The sequence below is a fragment of the Rana temporaria genome, chromosome 1, assembly GCF_905171775.1.
Source record: "Rana temporaria chromosome 1, aRanTem1.1, whole genome shotgun sequence".
NCBI classification, from domain to species: Eukaryota; Metazoa; Chordata; class Amphibia; order Anura; family Ranidae; genus Rana; species Rana temporaria.
Window position 1 is genome coordinate 232,405,854 of NC_053489.1, and position 16,647 is coordinate 232,422,500.

Consider the following 16,647-nt stretch of genomic DNA (forward strand, 5'->3'; position numbering starts at 1 on the left):
AAATTTGGAACCCTGCTTTACTGAAACACTAGAATTAACAGTTGAAGCGCAACTGTAATAATCCATCCAAACAGTTATAAGGGTAGCTTTTTCTTTTTGCACCAGACACGTCATCATAAAGAGCAAAAATTACATCAGGAGACTGGAGCACGATCCTCAGTTCCTTACTTTCATCTATGCCCTGGTTGTTGAGTGTTTAATATTCAGTGTTTCCAAGCAAGGTTAAAGAGGAACTGCAGTCTGCTCACATAATTTGTAATAAAAACATCTTTGCCATTCTGAAGCTTCCCTCCAACCACTTTGCATATTATTATTTTATATATATATATATATATATATATATATATATATATATATATATATATATATATATATATATATATATACTGTGATTCTGTACTTGCCAAATATGCTGCAGAAACCTCCCCCACTGAGTTTGGATGCATCCATTTTAACTGTGGGCAGCTGAAGCTGCTACCTGTTCACTTCCTTAATTTACACAGACACACCACCAGCTCTGCAGCTCTCATTGGCCCTTATATGACTCATTCCCTCCCCCCCCCATCCCCCTTCCTGGCAAACTCGTACAAGAGTGAGAGAGAGCTGTGCATGATGTCGTAAGCCTAGACTAATGATCAGACAAACAGGAAGTGGGCTGTATTTACTGGCAGAAAAAAAATGTTTTACTGTCCAAAGTTAAAACAAGGACAGAAGATTTAATAGATGGAAAGATAAAAAAAAATTACTGAAGGTCTGCTTTTAAGCTTTTATATAATTATAAATGCCCTAAACAAAAGGTGTATTCTTAAACATGTAATTGTTAATACATTTAAACGGGGATAAAGAAGCATAATAAAGTATTCAGCTCAATATTTTACCTGCATTCATAACTGTGGAAGTATCTGGTCCATATTCTCTTAAAGTGTTTTGACTGACGTTTTGTTTTTGGGTGTCTCGAGTGTTTTTCTTTTTCCCTTCAGATTGGGAGGAGTGCTTTTGTGACCTCCTCTTCATCCCTGCCATCCTTCCCCTCCACGCTTTCCTGGTCAAGAGATGAAAGTACACGAAGGGTTAAGTACCTTCCAAGTTAGCTCTGCTCCTTGGAGACCTTGACTTTCTCCACGAGAGCTCTACATCTGTCCTTTTTGCCATTTTTGCTAACCGACCTCTTTTTTTCTCTGCATGAAGCAATAATGACTCATTGTAACTTTCATTCACTGCTACCCATCCACACTCCACAGCCATGTAATGCTAGCAGCACGATGTTCTGTATAACCAAATTTCACATGAGAAAGTCTTGGCTCCACTCATTCACTTGCAATGGACACCTTGATTTATGCATTCAAATACTGCTGATCTATTTTGTGTGAATACTATGAACTTATAAATGACGCAAAGTGAGTTGGAAATTGGTTTCTCATTGTAGGAAACAGCCTATGAAATGAAGCCAACTAGGTTGAAGTATCTGTACCATAATAACCTCTTAAGCCGGCCATAGACGATTCGACGTTCAGCAGGAACCAGCTGAGATTTGAAGAATGCATGGGCAGGCTGAATGCACCCAAGTGGATCGATCAACTTGGGTACAACCAGCCTGTTGGATTTTACATTAGATTTTTTTTACTAGCGGCTTTTTTTAGCAGCAAGTAATAACTGTGTTCTCCTGGCAGGTACTGCTCTCTGCCAGGAGAACAGGGAGCAGGAAATAAATTTGCTCCGTCTATGGCCGGCCTTGGTTGTATAATGTTCTCTTTTTTGACATGAGGTCAAATCTATACTAGAGCTGCACGATTAATCAAGATAAAATCGTGATCTCGATTCAACCCCCCCCCCCCGCCCAAGATTTCCAGGCTGGATGACCCACGATTTTCATGTCTCCCCGCCGGTTCCACGTAACTAGTGGTGCAACGGATCGTCAGAGCGGTAAAACACACATTGAAACTGTCTCCGCTCTGCTCGCACTCACAGCCCGCCTCCTCCTAACCCCCTGCGCTGTGATAGACAGAATGCTGGTCCAGTGCTGGGATGTGTTCTAGCGCGGGGTTTGAAGGAGGTGGGGCTATGAGTGCGAGCAGAGCGGAGACCATTTCAGTGGCCGGTGTCATGCCGAGAATGGGTGCGGGGGCGGTATTAGGAGCATTAGAGTTTGTGGGAGGTGCGGCAAAGCAGAGGGCTTGAGAGACGGGGCGGTATTAGGATGATTAGCAATCGCGGGTATGGTAGGAGGGAGCGGCAATGCAGAGGGCTGGTCAGCGTCCATCACTGCAGTCCCACAGCAAGACAAATCAAAATCAGGCCAGTTCATAACACCCTGTTGCAGTGGAAGTGCTGAAAAAAAGTATGGAAGGCAAAACTTTAACATCTCTTGGTGCAATGCAATTGACCTCATTGCTCCATTGCTGTGACACTTCTAAACAGTGTGTTATGGGATCAGCGCATCGGCAGCACTGTGATCATACCGCACACCAGATGCTGCATTCTGACACAGCTGATGCTTTGAATGGCCCTTATTATTCTTCCTGACCGCAGTTTTGACACTAGCCCTGCAATGAAATCAAGAACTGTTGGTTAATGTGCTGTTTTTGTCTCAATGTTTCACTTCTTAAAGTGATTGTAAAGTCTATGCATTAAGATTTAAAAGCCTTCTGTGTGAAGCAGCCCCCCTAATACTTACCCGAGCCCCATCTCTATCCAGCGATGTCCACGAGTGAATGGACGTCCAGGACTTTCTGATTGGCTGAGACACAGCAATGGCACCATTGGCTGCCGAATCAATCAATAAATCTCAGTTAGCCAATCTGGAGAGAGGGTTGGGGCTAAACCGCAGCACCGTGTCTAAATGGATAGACGGAGCTGCAGCTTGCGTGGGTGCCCCCATAGCAAGCTGCTTGCTGTGGGGGCACTTGACAGGACGGAGGGGCCAGGAACTCCAGCCAGGGACCCAAGAAGAAGAGGATCTGGGCTGATCTGTGCAAAACCTGACATGTTTGTTATTTAATTAGGAAACAAAACTAGACTTTACAATCACTTTAATTGTTGGGAGACAATGTCATTAAATGATCTCAGCCAATTTGTATTGCCCACTAATATTTTTTTGACATTTTAAAATGTAAACTTGATAAAAAAATACTCAACTTAGTAGATGCTTCCTAGGTTTGGCTTATATCCCAAGTCAGTTATTGGACCATAAAGAAGACCTAACAGTTAAAGAGAAGAAACGTTTTTTTTATTTTTTAGGAATCGGTGTGATGCTGCATCTGTCAACTGCGCCTCTGCACTAAGAAGCGAGCAACCAAACACTGCCGATCGCTCGGTTTTCAGAGCTCCCTAGCAGAGAGCTGTAGACTGTGTCACAGCTCTCTGCTAGGCTCCCTCCTCACTCATTAGAGTGCTGGACTGGGGCTGGGGCGGCCGGCCGGCCGGCTGGGAGGCTGAGCCGGGTAGCGGTCCAGGCACCTGGCGGATTCCAACTCTGTGGTCATGATGACGTGGTGCCTGAACTCACAGCAGAGAGTGGACTTCAGCCTGCTCTCTGCTGAAAATTGGTCACAGGTGTGCAAAACTAACTGCACTCCTGTAATCCACAGGAAAGGTACATCCAAACAAGCTTTGACTGAACCTCTCCTTTAACAGCACACCCTACTTTTTCTCCTCCTGCATAAAGAAATATGATTCTAAATTGGAGATACCTAACCCCCCTCCAGAAAAAAAAAAAACTGTGGCCAGACTATGGACATTAATATAGTAACATATTCTTATTTCTTAGCAAATGGTAAATGGGCTTTAAATCAAGCCCTCACTGACCTCTGTAGCCTCAGGCACTAAGAGGCAATTTCCTCTTTAAACTCTACAGCAGAAGTGCTTTCACTTTCTGCTGCTTCCCCTCCCCAGCAGACCATTGCCAGCCTTTTATGTTTAATATGAACATGCAGCAGGTGGTCTGAAAGGGGGAAGCAGACTTTTTGAGATCCAATTTGCATACTTAATGTATTTCTAGTGATTCTTGAGGATGAATTGGCAAAACCGTTACGTACAAATCAGACTGCCTCTCCTCATTTGGCTAAAATGTGGAAAAGTTTTTCTTTGCCATCCATACACATGTAATCCTGGGCAGTTTACTGTGAGAGATTTGCAAAGGTCTGGTACACCTGTAATCCTGGGCAGTTTACTGTGAGAGATTTGCAAAGGTCTGGGATAGATCTATTACTGTAGCAGAAGATGCCTGCTTAATTTGTTTCTTGTACAATATGGGATACAGAGCATCTTTATATCCATGACAATAGGGTTATGCTGCCACTTTCAGGTGATTGGACACTGGCAATAAAGACACAGTCCCCTAAGCATAACCTGGTGCCCTCTCTGCTGATCCCAACTGCTGATTCAGCAAAGGTCTCTAAACATTCATCAACAGGTCATTGCTCACAGATGCCAAAGAGGAAGGAATGTAGAGAGTCAGGGGTTCAAAAATACTTTCTTCAGGTAGGGAGAAACTTGGACGCAGTCCCCTGTACTTGGTATCCCCTGGAGGTCAGTGCATTCCATGCATTGCTGACACCCTTCTATTATCTGGTATTTCCACTACCTCTAGGGCCCCTTCCTCCAGTACCTCTGTGTAAGGGGAGGAATTATCATCTGCTATTGCAAGTTTACAGCATTAGCTTTCCAGAACACTTACTGGCTTGGACCTCCTTGGTCGCAAATGAAAGCTTTCCACCTCTCCTTGTTAAACCAGTGGAGGATAAGGAAGCGGAAGATTAGAATGTTTCGGTAAAAGGTGACACAGAAGAACCTCGGCTGAGGAATTTGCTGCTGAACTCAGGGTCTGAATTTATCTCGGACCTAAAAGGCCTTTTTGCGCTTTGCTGCAGAAGTTGTTAAAACAAATCTAAAGTTCTCGCTTCCTGAGGCCAACTCAGAAGGTTGAATGATTAGGCTTATGGCATCTGCCATAAAAGGCCTAATCCTTTTCTGTACATCCTCATTTAAAGGGTTGTTTTGTATGTTGACTGGCCTCACCCTGACAGGGTTTTCATTACCCCAAATAGGTTTGCTTAGCAATTCCCCCTGGAGAGTTCACGAAGACATGGAGTATGCCTTTGGTGGATTTGGCAGCATTCTTTTCTTAACCTAGATCCTTGTGTCCAGTGGACAATGTCCTGATTTCATAAGGATGCCTGGGACAAATGTCTGGAGCCTTTACTCAAAGTCTCTCTTGCTCTGATGGGAGTAGCTTCACAACCAGTTGATTGCCACTGTAGGCATGTGTCAAAGCCTTGAAATCTGGGCTTGTCGCTTGTCCAGAGAGCAAGATCCTACTAGTAGAAATACCAAATAGAATAGAAACCTGGAGGTTTTTCCAAATGCTTTTAGTTTTCCAGTAGATGGCTTGAAGGACTGCATATAAGCAACTCTTGTCTAGTAGTCTTATCCATAAACATGAACAGAATCTTGCAGCAGAAGCGTTGGTCAGTGGAATTGCCCTGCATAAAACATGTGGAACGTTTACCCTTTTAAGAGACATGTACATTTGGTCCTTCTTTGGATGATTGATTACATACATAAGGTGACTGTGGGCAGGAGAACTCCGTTACGGCTTAAAAAGAAGGCCAAGCCTACAGGTCAAAAACCTGCCATTCCTTCTGTTTCAAAAAAGCATTATTTTCGCCAATCTCAGGCCTTCAGCTCTGTGCCCAAACCTCAGTTTCAGTTCCACAAGAAATCTTGAACTCCAAGGCTGAGGAACAAATTATTTTGACAATGAAGGGGCTTCCCACTTGGTCACCCAGATGCCAGCTTTATGAGCTGGTGTGGAGTTCTGAACAATCTCTTGGTTCAGTGAACTCGGTCACTGCATGAGAGGTCATTGGCCTTTAACATCCCGGATTTAAGTGCAATTCACCTTCCCTTTCTGCCACTGCTGTGGTGTACATAAATCATCAAGTAGCCATCAGAAGTCGGGCTGTGCAGAAGGAAGGGTATCTCATCCTGTGTTGGGTGAAACTCCATGTTCCCATTCTGTCTGCCGTCGACAGCTGAGAAAATCTGAAATGTGGACAATGGCCTCTGGGTGTGGGCTCTTCACCCAGGGGTGTTTAAGGAACTTGATGGTACAGCACACCAGATGTGGATCTTCTGATGTCCAAGTGAAGTGTGAAGCTGGAGAGGTTCAGCTCCAGGAACAGGGATCCTCAAGTGCTTGCAATGGATGCTCTGGTGACATTGTGGACCAGTTCTCCCTAATTTATGCCTTTCCACTGTTAAGGCTTCTACCTCGTCTGCTTCACAGGAATCAATGGAAGGTATTCTGGTGATTCTGATTGCTCTGGCCTGGCCCAGAAGCACTTGGTATGCTTGACATTGTTAACATGTCGGCAGAGGACCCTTTGATCCTTCCGAATCGACCCAACACTCCGTTGCAAGGTCTAATTTTCCATCCTTCTTTACGTTTGCTGTCTTAAAAGGCATGGCTGTTTTGAGAGACAAGTGAGTCTCTGTTTAGGCCATTCTAACCCTCCTGAAGGCTAGGAAGGTGACCACTTTCTTTGTTCCATTCTAGCCAGGACATTGCTTTGCCCTCTTTTGTCCTACGCTGCAGATGTTAGGGGACAGGGTCTTTACACTTTGGATGTGGTTCATACTATCACTTTTTACCTGAAGATAACTGCTGCAATTCATCAGTTAAATTCCCTCGTTGTGCTTCCTGAAGGTCCAAGGAAACGTGTCACGCTGTTTCCAGGTCTACTATTTCTTGATGGATCGGTCAGCTTATTTCTTACTCGTATGTTCTAAAAGGCAAAGTTCCACCTTTTTTAGTGACTGCACTACAAGGAGTGTGGGTGCTTCCCTGACTATTCGTCATCAGTAGCCCAAGTTTGTAAAGCTGCTACCTGGTCTTCGGTTCATAGTTTTACAATGTCTTACCATGTGGATGTTGGAGCTGCTGAGGACACTACCTTTGGACAAAGTGTGTTGCAGGCTCCTATGTGAGATTCTAATATTTTCTGATTTGGTTCTTTGGACCCTGTTGTCTTGTTGCTGTACCACCCACCCATATTCATTGGTTTGGGACATCCCTGTTGTCATGGATATAAAGATGCTCTGTGTCTGGTGGTGTACATTAAAGAAAATGTGGGTTTTTGGTTTACCTGTAAAAATCCTTTTCTTGGAGTACATCACAGGACACAATGATCGTAGCCTGCCTTTCACAGAGGGGTTATACCTAGAAGGGGACTTCCGTTTTTTTTTTTTTTTTTCCAGTTTCCAATCAATTTAAGGTTGCAGCACAATTCTATTGTCATAGATATGAAGATGCTCCATATCCAGTAATGTACTCTTAAAGTGATAATAAAGGCTCATGCTTTAAAAAAAAAAAAAAAAATGTTCTACTTACACACCGCTCGAACAATGAAATAGTATTCAAATTGCTGCAGGTGCTCGTCTCGGATCAAGAGCAGATATTTGAGAGATCCTTCTTTTGTATAGCTCCTGGCCCCTCCCTCTTGGTGAATGCCTCCATAGCAAGCTGCTTGCTCTGGTGGCACTTGCGCGTGATCACACCCGAGCCACCTCGGTGTATCCTTATGAGACACGGAGCGCAGCTTGGCTCCGCCCCAGGTTCCTCCTCACTGGCTTTTTTTGGAAATTTGGGGTAGCCAATACCAAAGCTATCTTTATAGATGGTTTAATATTCAGTTTTAAAAGCCTGCCTAATAGCATTTCCCTTTTTGCTTGTGTAGTGTTTTTTTTTTTTTTTTTTTTTTTTTTTTTTTTTACACATTTGCCTGTACATCTGTACAGCACTGTAAGGGAAAAAATCAAACTTACTCGAACCTTGAAATCCAGAGGTGGGTTCTGATCTAGTCAGTGGTATTGGCAACTGTGATGTCAGCTTATTCTCTAGTTAAAGTTAGCTATTAATATGCAAGCTGCCAACTCTTGCAATGGAGGGCTGGATGTGTCACTGGCCTGCTGCCACTATTAAAAGAGGACCAGTCAGAAGAAGAACAAGAAAAACAATCTTTTTTTAAGGTAAGTGTATTTACATAAGTAAGGCTTGTCTGTGTTCTGGAGCAGATTTGATTTGGCAGTACAATATACCTTTATTTGTTCCTGAATGGAAGATAAAGTAAGGGTGTAGCTGTTTTGACTAAAATGGTCATCTAGCAATTAAAAAATAATGGTCCTTTCTTTTTACGCTTATTAGCATAAGAAAGGACCTCAGCCTTTATTATTGGCTATATTTCAGTTCAAATATTTGCATAATCTGTTATACTTATAAAACATTGAGTCTAATATTTAGCCTACCAATTCAATATTTTTTTTAGACAAGAGTAATGCTGTCAATGATTGACAGTTTATTACTATTGTTTCCTGTTTTTTTGTGATTTCTATAATGTTGTAACTTGCCTACAATAGAAATTTGTACAAATGTAAAGATAAATGTCTACTCGCTTTAGGGGTCAAAAGTAGAAAAACAGACAAGTGTGCCAGAAAGTGACTATGATAATACCATCCATGATACAGAGCTTGAGGAAACGAGGTAAGTTCAAAATGTTAATTCTAAAAATTCTATTTTTTTGCTTTCTGTTTTCATGTTCATGTACGTTGTGAACCACACGTATGACTCTCAGCTGCTGATATTGTTTATAGTAGCCTTTCATCAGGTGCTTTCCACTGCAGCATTTTTTGAGAATGGAATGCAACCTTTTGACAAGACAGTCAAACTGGCTAGATCAACTGCTTTACTTGTGCAAAGTTAATGGTGCCAGTAGTTTTTCTTTGTCTGAAAGGGTTGCTTTAAAACAAAGGTAAACTCCTCTTTTAAACTTGTACCTACAGGTAAGCCTATAATAAGGCAAACCTGTAAGTACAGTGAATATCTGCTAAACATGCAATATTTAGGAAATATTTACAAGCGATGCTGCCGGTGACCTCACCAGTGCATGCAATCTGAAGAGACGGCACCCCTATTCCCGAGCCCAGGGCTCGCATGCGGGTGTGGGCTCACTGCAGGCCCAGCCATTCATACAGCCAGAGCCCGCGAACCCGAAAGGAAGATCGGGTGAAGATGGCAGCACTGGGGATCTGTGACAGATCTGAGCAGGAGGGATCTGCTTTACAGGCAAGTCTATCATAATTTGCTAGTATGCTGTGCATGCTAGTAGATAATGACTTAACCCCGCAGGGGGCACACTTTAATTTTAATGTGGTGGTTTACTACTGCTTTAAAGTTGAAGTTCACCCTAGAGTTTTACTGTATGTACATTAAAATACAATATAACACATGTGCTTTGATAAAAGAATAGCACCATATTTGACATCTGTCCATGCTCTAGTTGTCCAGCAACCACATTTTTAATTCCTGGCTGTTTACCAGCCATGCAACTCATGGTGCTGCTTTGCACACGCCATGCATATGGTCTTTGTTGTCATCAAGGTACAGAGGAAACCATGCGTTGCATAGTGTTGCTGGTACATGGCCGTTAGGTTTCAATGCTGATTTCTGGACAACCCGAGTGCGGACAGAAGTCAAACCTGGTGCCATGCATTTATCTGCACTCTGCAGAGATATGGAATTATTGACACAAACTTTACTGGTGTATAGTAACATGAATCTTTGCTTTCTGTACAGTTCAAGTAGAAAAGGAAGGCAGCGAAGTATACCATGGCATGGGGAAGGTTCAATTCCTGAAATGGAAGATCCTGATGTTGATGTTAGTGCAACTCTCCCCAGCACTGAAGATGTCATAAGGAAAACTGAGCAGATAACAAAGAACATTCAAGAACTTCTAAGAGCAGCACAAGAAAACAAGCATGACAGGTAAGCAACGAGGATATTTGTCTCAGAAAAGGAAGGAAATCGGGATGGACTGGTAATTTTTAAAATAATTATGCAGTCAGACTCTAAGGGCCCTTTCACACGGAGCGGATCAGTAATGATCCGCTCCGTGTGTCCGCAAAGCTCAGCGGGGATCCTCCGTAAAATCCCCGCTGAGCTGGCAGCTGACAGGGCGGTCCCCGCACACTGTGCAGGGACCGCCCTGTGTTTCCTCCGCTCTCCCCTATGGGGGATTGGACGAACACGGACCGTATGTCCGTGTTCATCCGATCCGATCCGGCAGACGGAAGAAAAATAGGATTTCTTCCGTCTGCAAATGCAGATCTTTGCGGAGGCGGACAAATTACGGGTGTCAGCGGATGTTCATCCGCTGACACCCGTATTCACATAGGGACCCATGTATGTCCCGTTTTCATCCGCAAACGGACGGATGAAAATGCGGACATACGGTCCGTACGTGTGAAAGGGCCCTAACTGATTACATATGTAAACTAAGCATTATAGCACCTTCAAAACCAGCCGTCCCTGACTTCAAGCACTGGAAATGTATTTTGTTTGAAACCTCTAAGACGAACAGACTTGGATTGAAGTAATTTTCCCAGGCTGCCCTTCCAGCCTCACTCGAGCAATTGTTATGACAGTCAGTAAATAGTTGCTTTTACAAGATTGTGCTGATTGGCTCCATTGAGGCTATGTGTTTACAGGACTGCCATGACTCGGCATATAAAACTCACTTCTTAGTATCCAAGATGGCTGTGTCCACTATGCTGCAACAAAGCTATGCAGTGTTCATTTGAGGCTGTGCAATACTATCCTCCGGGTATTTATATACAGTAGTTGATATTATGGTATGAGCACAGTTTAAATTATTGCCGTCACTGTTTAAGCCCAATTGAAATTTCAGTTTAATTTGGCTGTATATATTCCAGATGTGTCTTCCATTTTATTTTATTTAAAAATCAAACAGATTTTGTTTACAGCCAGCACAGCAGTCACATGACATCCAGGCTGACGTTGGTGTGCAAACATTTTAATTTTGTATTGGCATTTATTTTATTGCTCACTCATTAACTTCAATTTGAATTTGTTACCTTTTGGGGCTTAGATAATGATATCATCACCCTGCTGTCTAGTGTGACCTCCCTATCTTCCTTGTTCCCCTTCTGTTCCACCCATCTCTGTATCGGAAGTATTTCTAAAATTACTACCTTGGAGGTCATGTTTTTAAGCTTGCATCCCATGTCCCTGTAATATATATTTTTTTAGGATGCTCCATTTACCCCCAACGTTGTCTTTTTTACCTATGTGTATTATAACAGCTGGGTCTTTCAAAGCCCCACCCAACACTCTGTCAACCTGATCTGCAGTATGTAGAACCTGAGCACACAGAAAAACAGACTATTTGGAGATCATGGTCCTGGTGACCTATTACCCTGCCTATCCTTGTAGTAAGTCATCTGTCACCAGGGTCTGTCTCTCCCAACCTGTACATTTGCTCTCATTCTTCATGGAGCAGTCATTCCCTTGGTTGCTAGATGAGATTTTCTGCTCCAGCAATTCTACCCATGAATTGATAGCCCCAATATCAACCAACCAAACCTACTTATAGGGGGCTATCGGCTCAGGGCTAGCCTCTACACCAATTTCCCTCTTTCCTGATAAAAATTAACTATTTGTTATGTTCTAATTCAGGAACTATTGAAGCTTGCATTCCTAAAGTCATATTATTTATAGTCCAGCACCTGGCAGCTGAAGCACAAAGTCCCAAAGCAGTTGTGGTTAGCTTAGTAGCTATAGAGGGCCCCAACATGTCCAGTGGGCCTCACAATAGCTTTGGTTTTGTAAAAAAGAAAAGAGCTTATAAAAACAAACAACCATTGGTCTGAATATGCACACAATCCATATGTTGTATTTTGTCCTGTGTTGCTAGGTGCTTCCTTAACTCTAACTATGAGATCTGACATGCTAAATTTGGTGGGGGGCATGGCTGGTAGATGGCTGCTTGAGGCTACAGCTTTCTGCATCTGCGATTTCTAAACCTATAGCAGCGGCACTGAGCACCAGAGACGGGCAGTTCTCAAACCCAGAGAGTCAGGCACACCGAGTCACATGTCCAGCAAGAGGAAACACAGATCCCAGCTCGGAAAGGTGATGGATTTTTTTCACCCAGCCTCGCAGACACACTTTCCAAGATGGTGCTGATGGCTCTCCTGGATCTCCTCACCCGCTGCATGGCCACCCAACGATCGCAGAGGGGAACCCGTGGCACCACTCGGGGGATCACAGACCTAAATACCAACATAAGGGCTCGTCCTCCAGGGCCTCCTCTACCACCTCCAGCCTGGGAAAAAATAAGATGAGGGTGCAGTCCTCTTCTCAGCCTGCTCCAGAGGTGAGTGAAAATTACATATGCCTAAATAACACCAGGGAACTCCATGATTACATACTGGAATTCCCCACAGGTGACCAACCTGTCCTGGACACAACCTTAAAGCTCAATAATTTAAGTCTGATCTGAGAGAGGTGAGAGATTCACTCATATTGAAGAAAAAAAATTGAGAATTTGCCTCAATGAATTGGTAGACGCTCACAACGAGAGGGAGGACGATTTTACCTGGATCAATTGAAAGCTAGCGGATCTTGAAGATAGATCCAGAAGAAATAACATCAAAATAAGAGGCATTCTAGAGTCGGTCAGACCCCCTAAGTTGAGAGCATACTTGGATAATCTCCTACAGCAAACTATTCCAGACGCATCATTGGAGGAGCTAACAATCGTTTGCATTCATAGGCTACCAAAGTCAAACCATATTCCCGCTCACCTACCCAGGGCACAATTTCCCGCATTAAGGATCACTAAAGGAAAATATTTTTTTTAGCTAAATAGCTTCCTTTACCTTACTGCAGTCCTGGTTTCATGTCCTCATTGTTCGTTTTTGCTTTGAAGTAGACTGATGAACAGCAAGGCTTTTGGAGATACTTTTATAACCCTTTCCAACTTTATGAAAGTCAGCAATTCTTAATTGTAGGTCTTCTGAGAGCTTGTTTGTGCAAGGCATCATTCACATCAGGCAATGCTTCTTGTGAAAAGCAAACCCAGAACTGGTGTGTGTTTTTTATAGGGCAGGGCAGCTGTAACCAACACCTCCAATCTCATCTCATTGATTGGACTCCAGTTGGCTGACACCTCACTCCAATTAGCTCTTGGAGACGTCATTAGTCTAGGGCAGGGGTACCCAACCTTTTGAAGAGCGAGGGCCACTTAAGCAACTTGGTAACCAGTCGAGGGCCACAATGAGCGGAGCTGGCGAATGACAGATCACGGATACTCTATAGGCCCTGCGACCTGCCCAGATGGAAGGGGACGAATTCCCTTCTGTTTTTCAGAAACCGGGTAAACGGACATCTGTCGCTCTATAGAGGTGAATTGAGAGTCCCATTTGGTTGGGCTGGTCATGTGAAAAAGGGCCTAAGACTTTCACACTTATTGTGCTGCAGTTTACCCACACTGTGGGTGCAACGTAGTGCACCTGTGTCTATCCTGCGGGTTAGCACTGAACTTTGCCATAGACTCTGCCTGTGGCAAAAGCCGACGCTGTAGAGGAAGCATCGGCTTATGGGTCTCTGCTCCGCAGCCGCTTCCTTCCTCTACCACCAGCTTCATTTACAACACTGATGCTGTGGTGTGGCGGGTTGCAACCTGCGATCTGGGCTTGCCAACCCACCATTCCAGAGCAGGAGGTTGCAGGCCACATCAGAGGGCTCCCCGGGCCACTGGTTGGCCACCCCTGGTCTAGGGGGTTCACATACTTTTTCCACCTGCATTGTGAATGTTTACATGGTGTGTTCAATAAAAACATGGTAACATTTAATTCTTTGTGTGTTATTAGTTTTAAGCAGACTGTGATTGTCTATTGTTGTGACTTAGATGAAGATCAGATAACATTTTATGACCAATTTGTGCAGAAATCCATATCATTCCAAATATAGTTCACATACTCTTTCTTGCAACTGTATAGGAACTTGTGGAAAAACACCATTTTAAATAAGTTAACTCTACCCATTAACGTCAATAGTAAATTAGCCCAACTGACCATTTTACTTTTAAAGGATGCTATGGCAGGGTAAGATGTTGTTGGCAATATAGGTAGAAATTGGTAATTGCACTGTAACTCCCAGATATTTAAATAAGGAAGTAACTTGTAGGGAGTAGTCCAAGGGGAGATCAAATGGGAGGGTGGGATCCACAGAGAACACACAGGACTTAATCCAATTCACATTAAATTCAGAAAAATTGCCAAAGCTAGTAATTAACGCACCACAGGGATCGTTGGAAAGGTTAAGCAACATATCATCCGCATACGATACTCGCTCTTCTAATAAATGAATCCACATTCCTTGCAAATCTAGAGAAGATCGGAGAAGTCAGGCTAGGGGTTCTTTAGCAAGTACAAGTAATAATAGGGAAAGTGGGCAACCTTGTCTGGTGCACCGATGGATAGTGAAGGGCTTAGAAACTATGGGCCAGATTCACAAAAGAGATACGACGGCGTATCTCCTGATACGCCGTCGTATCTCTGAGATATGATTGTCGTATCTATGCGCCTGATTTACGCATAGATAGCCCTAAGATCCGACAGGTGTAAGTGACTTACACCGTCGGATCTTGGGCTGCAATTCTAGGCCGGCCGCTAGGTGGCGATTCCATTGCGGTCGGCGTAGAATATGCAAATGACTAGTTACGCCGATTCACGAACGTCTGCTTTGCCCGTCGCTCTAAATTTACGTCGTTTCCGTAGAGATACATCGTGTAAAACTAAGCATGCCCTCTAGGTGGTCTAACCAATGTTAAGTATGGCCGTCGTTCCCGCGTCAAATTTTTTAATTTTAACGTTGTTTGCGTAAGTCGTCTGTGAATGGCGCTGGACGCCATTTACGTTAACGTCGAAACCAATGACGTCCTTGCGACATCATTTAGCGCAATGCACGTCGTGAAATTATAGGGACGGAGCATGCGCAGTACGTTTGGCGCGGGAACACGCCTAATTTAAATGGTCCCTGCCCCATTTGAATTAGACGGGCTTGCGCCAGGCAAATTTTACGTTACACCGCCGCAAGTTTACAGGCAAGTGCTTTGTGAATCAAGCACTTACGCTGAAAACTTGCGGCGGTGTGACGTAAATGGGATACGTTACGCTGCCGCAGCGTAGCCCATTTCTACGTGAATCTGGCCCTATACCGTTAATCCTAATGCAGGCTAGGGGTTGGTTATACAGTATGCGGATCCAAGTAAGCAGATTAGTTCCACATTTCTCCAAAATATTAAAGTAAGATAAGTGAGGTAAGGCCATTCAACAGAGTCAAAGGCTTTATGTGCATCAAGGGTTACAACAGCCCTGGGCACAGATAAAGTATTAGGAGACTGAAGGTTGGGTTAAATAATCTGCGTATATTGATATACGTAGATCGCCCAGGAATCAATCCAGTTTGATCTGGGTCTATTAGTGTTGTAATCACCAAATTTATGCGGGAGGCTAGGATTTTGGAAATAATCTTGACAGCCCTCAAAAAATCCACTCGCCTGCTCGCGTTTTGCGAGTGGAGTTTGAGGGCTGGCGAGCTATATGGCTGCCAGGAGCGAGCACCGCTGGCAGCCTGTGTGGAATGGGAGTCCTTCTCCCAGCGATCGCAGAGGGGAAGTGTGAGAGCCGCCCAGGTGATCAGAGCGCAGCGCAGGGAACACAATGCTAAGTTTTCATTTTAATTGCTGTGATCCCTGCCGCTTGCTGTCAGATACAGCCCGCCTCCTGGTCCCGGGACTTTGATAGACAGATCACCCGTCCAATACCAGTGACGGGTTATCTGTCGATCATAGTTCCCCAGCCAGGGGGCGGGGCTGTATATGACGTTGAGCTGGGGGAACGCGACAATTGAAATGAAAGCTGTGTTCCCTGCGCTGCGCTCTGATCACTTGGGCAGCTCTCCTATTCCTCTCCTCCCTTGCACAGGCAGGCTGCACTGGTGGGCACAGATACAGGTGTTAATATTTTATTTTTATAACTTAATTCTGCATAAAACATTTAAGCGGAATTTCATGAGAATTTATGAGGGCATGTTTAGGGGCGGAATTAAGAGCGAGCTGGGTGGGGCAACTGGTGGCGAGTAACCCTTGAGGCCTGGCTAATGGCTCAGGACTTAAAATTTTGAGCCCTGATCTTGAGATCCGTGTTGATCAAGGAAATTGGTCTATAGGATTCACAGTAAAGGGGGTCTTTATTAGGTTTAGGAATCCATACAATTAAGGCCTCGTGCATAGATGGATGGGAGGCTTTTCTGTTTAAAGATAGTGGAGTAAAGTGTATGTAATCTTGGGACCAAGACATCTCAATGTGTCAGATACCATCCAATGGGGAACCCATCCAGTTCTGGAGTTGTGTTTAGCAAAGGTTTTAAGGGCATTTAAGGAGTTAGAGTTGGGGGACTAGCCAGCCATCTTCCCCATATTTTATGAAATGTTTTAACTTTTTTTCCGTATTTCGAAGGTGAGCTTATACAGAGGCAGGCAGTAATTGACCAGTTTTAACCAGAGGGTTCGTGTTGGGGATACTGATTCTTTCCAGGACAATAAAAGGGACTTCTTCGCATTAAAAATAAAGGATTGCGAAGGAGTCACCAAACATGCCGGAAACAGGCTTGAGGCAAGTTGACTAGATTTCACAAACTGCGCTCCCTGAAGAGTGTTTAGAAAGCTTCCATAACCATTCAGATACTAGACTAAAACCTTTAGTGAGGTTCCCCTGATCTTCAGT

The 16,647-nt window shown here is 43.9% G+C and overlaps 1 protein-coding gene across 9 annotated transcripts in view; it reads left to right on the top strand.

The window, feature by feature from the left end:
- Nucleotides 1–16,647, top strand: part of GIT2 (GIT ArfGAP 2) — a 115,458-nt gene that overhangs the window by 69,830 nt on the left and 28,981 nt on the right. For 6 of the 9 annotated variants that reach the window (XM_040351559.1, XM_040351567.1, XM_040351527.1 and 3 more), the window contains 3 exons: nucleotides 981–1,070; nucleotides 8,457–8,539; nucleotides 9,632–9,820. In XM_040351559.1, the coding sequence (XP_040207493.1) occupies nucleotides 981–1,070; nucleotides 8,457–8,539; nucleotides 9,632–9,820 (362 nt within the window). The remainder of the gene's footprint in view (nucleotides 1–980; nucleotides 1,071–8,456; nucleotides 8,540–9,631; nucleotides 9,821–16,647) is intronic. The other 3 variants (XM_040351576.1, XM_040351593.1, XM_040351584.1) reach the window with 1 other exon arrangement.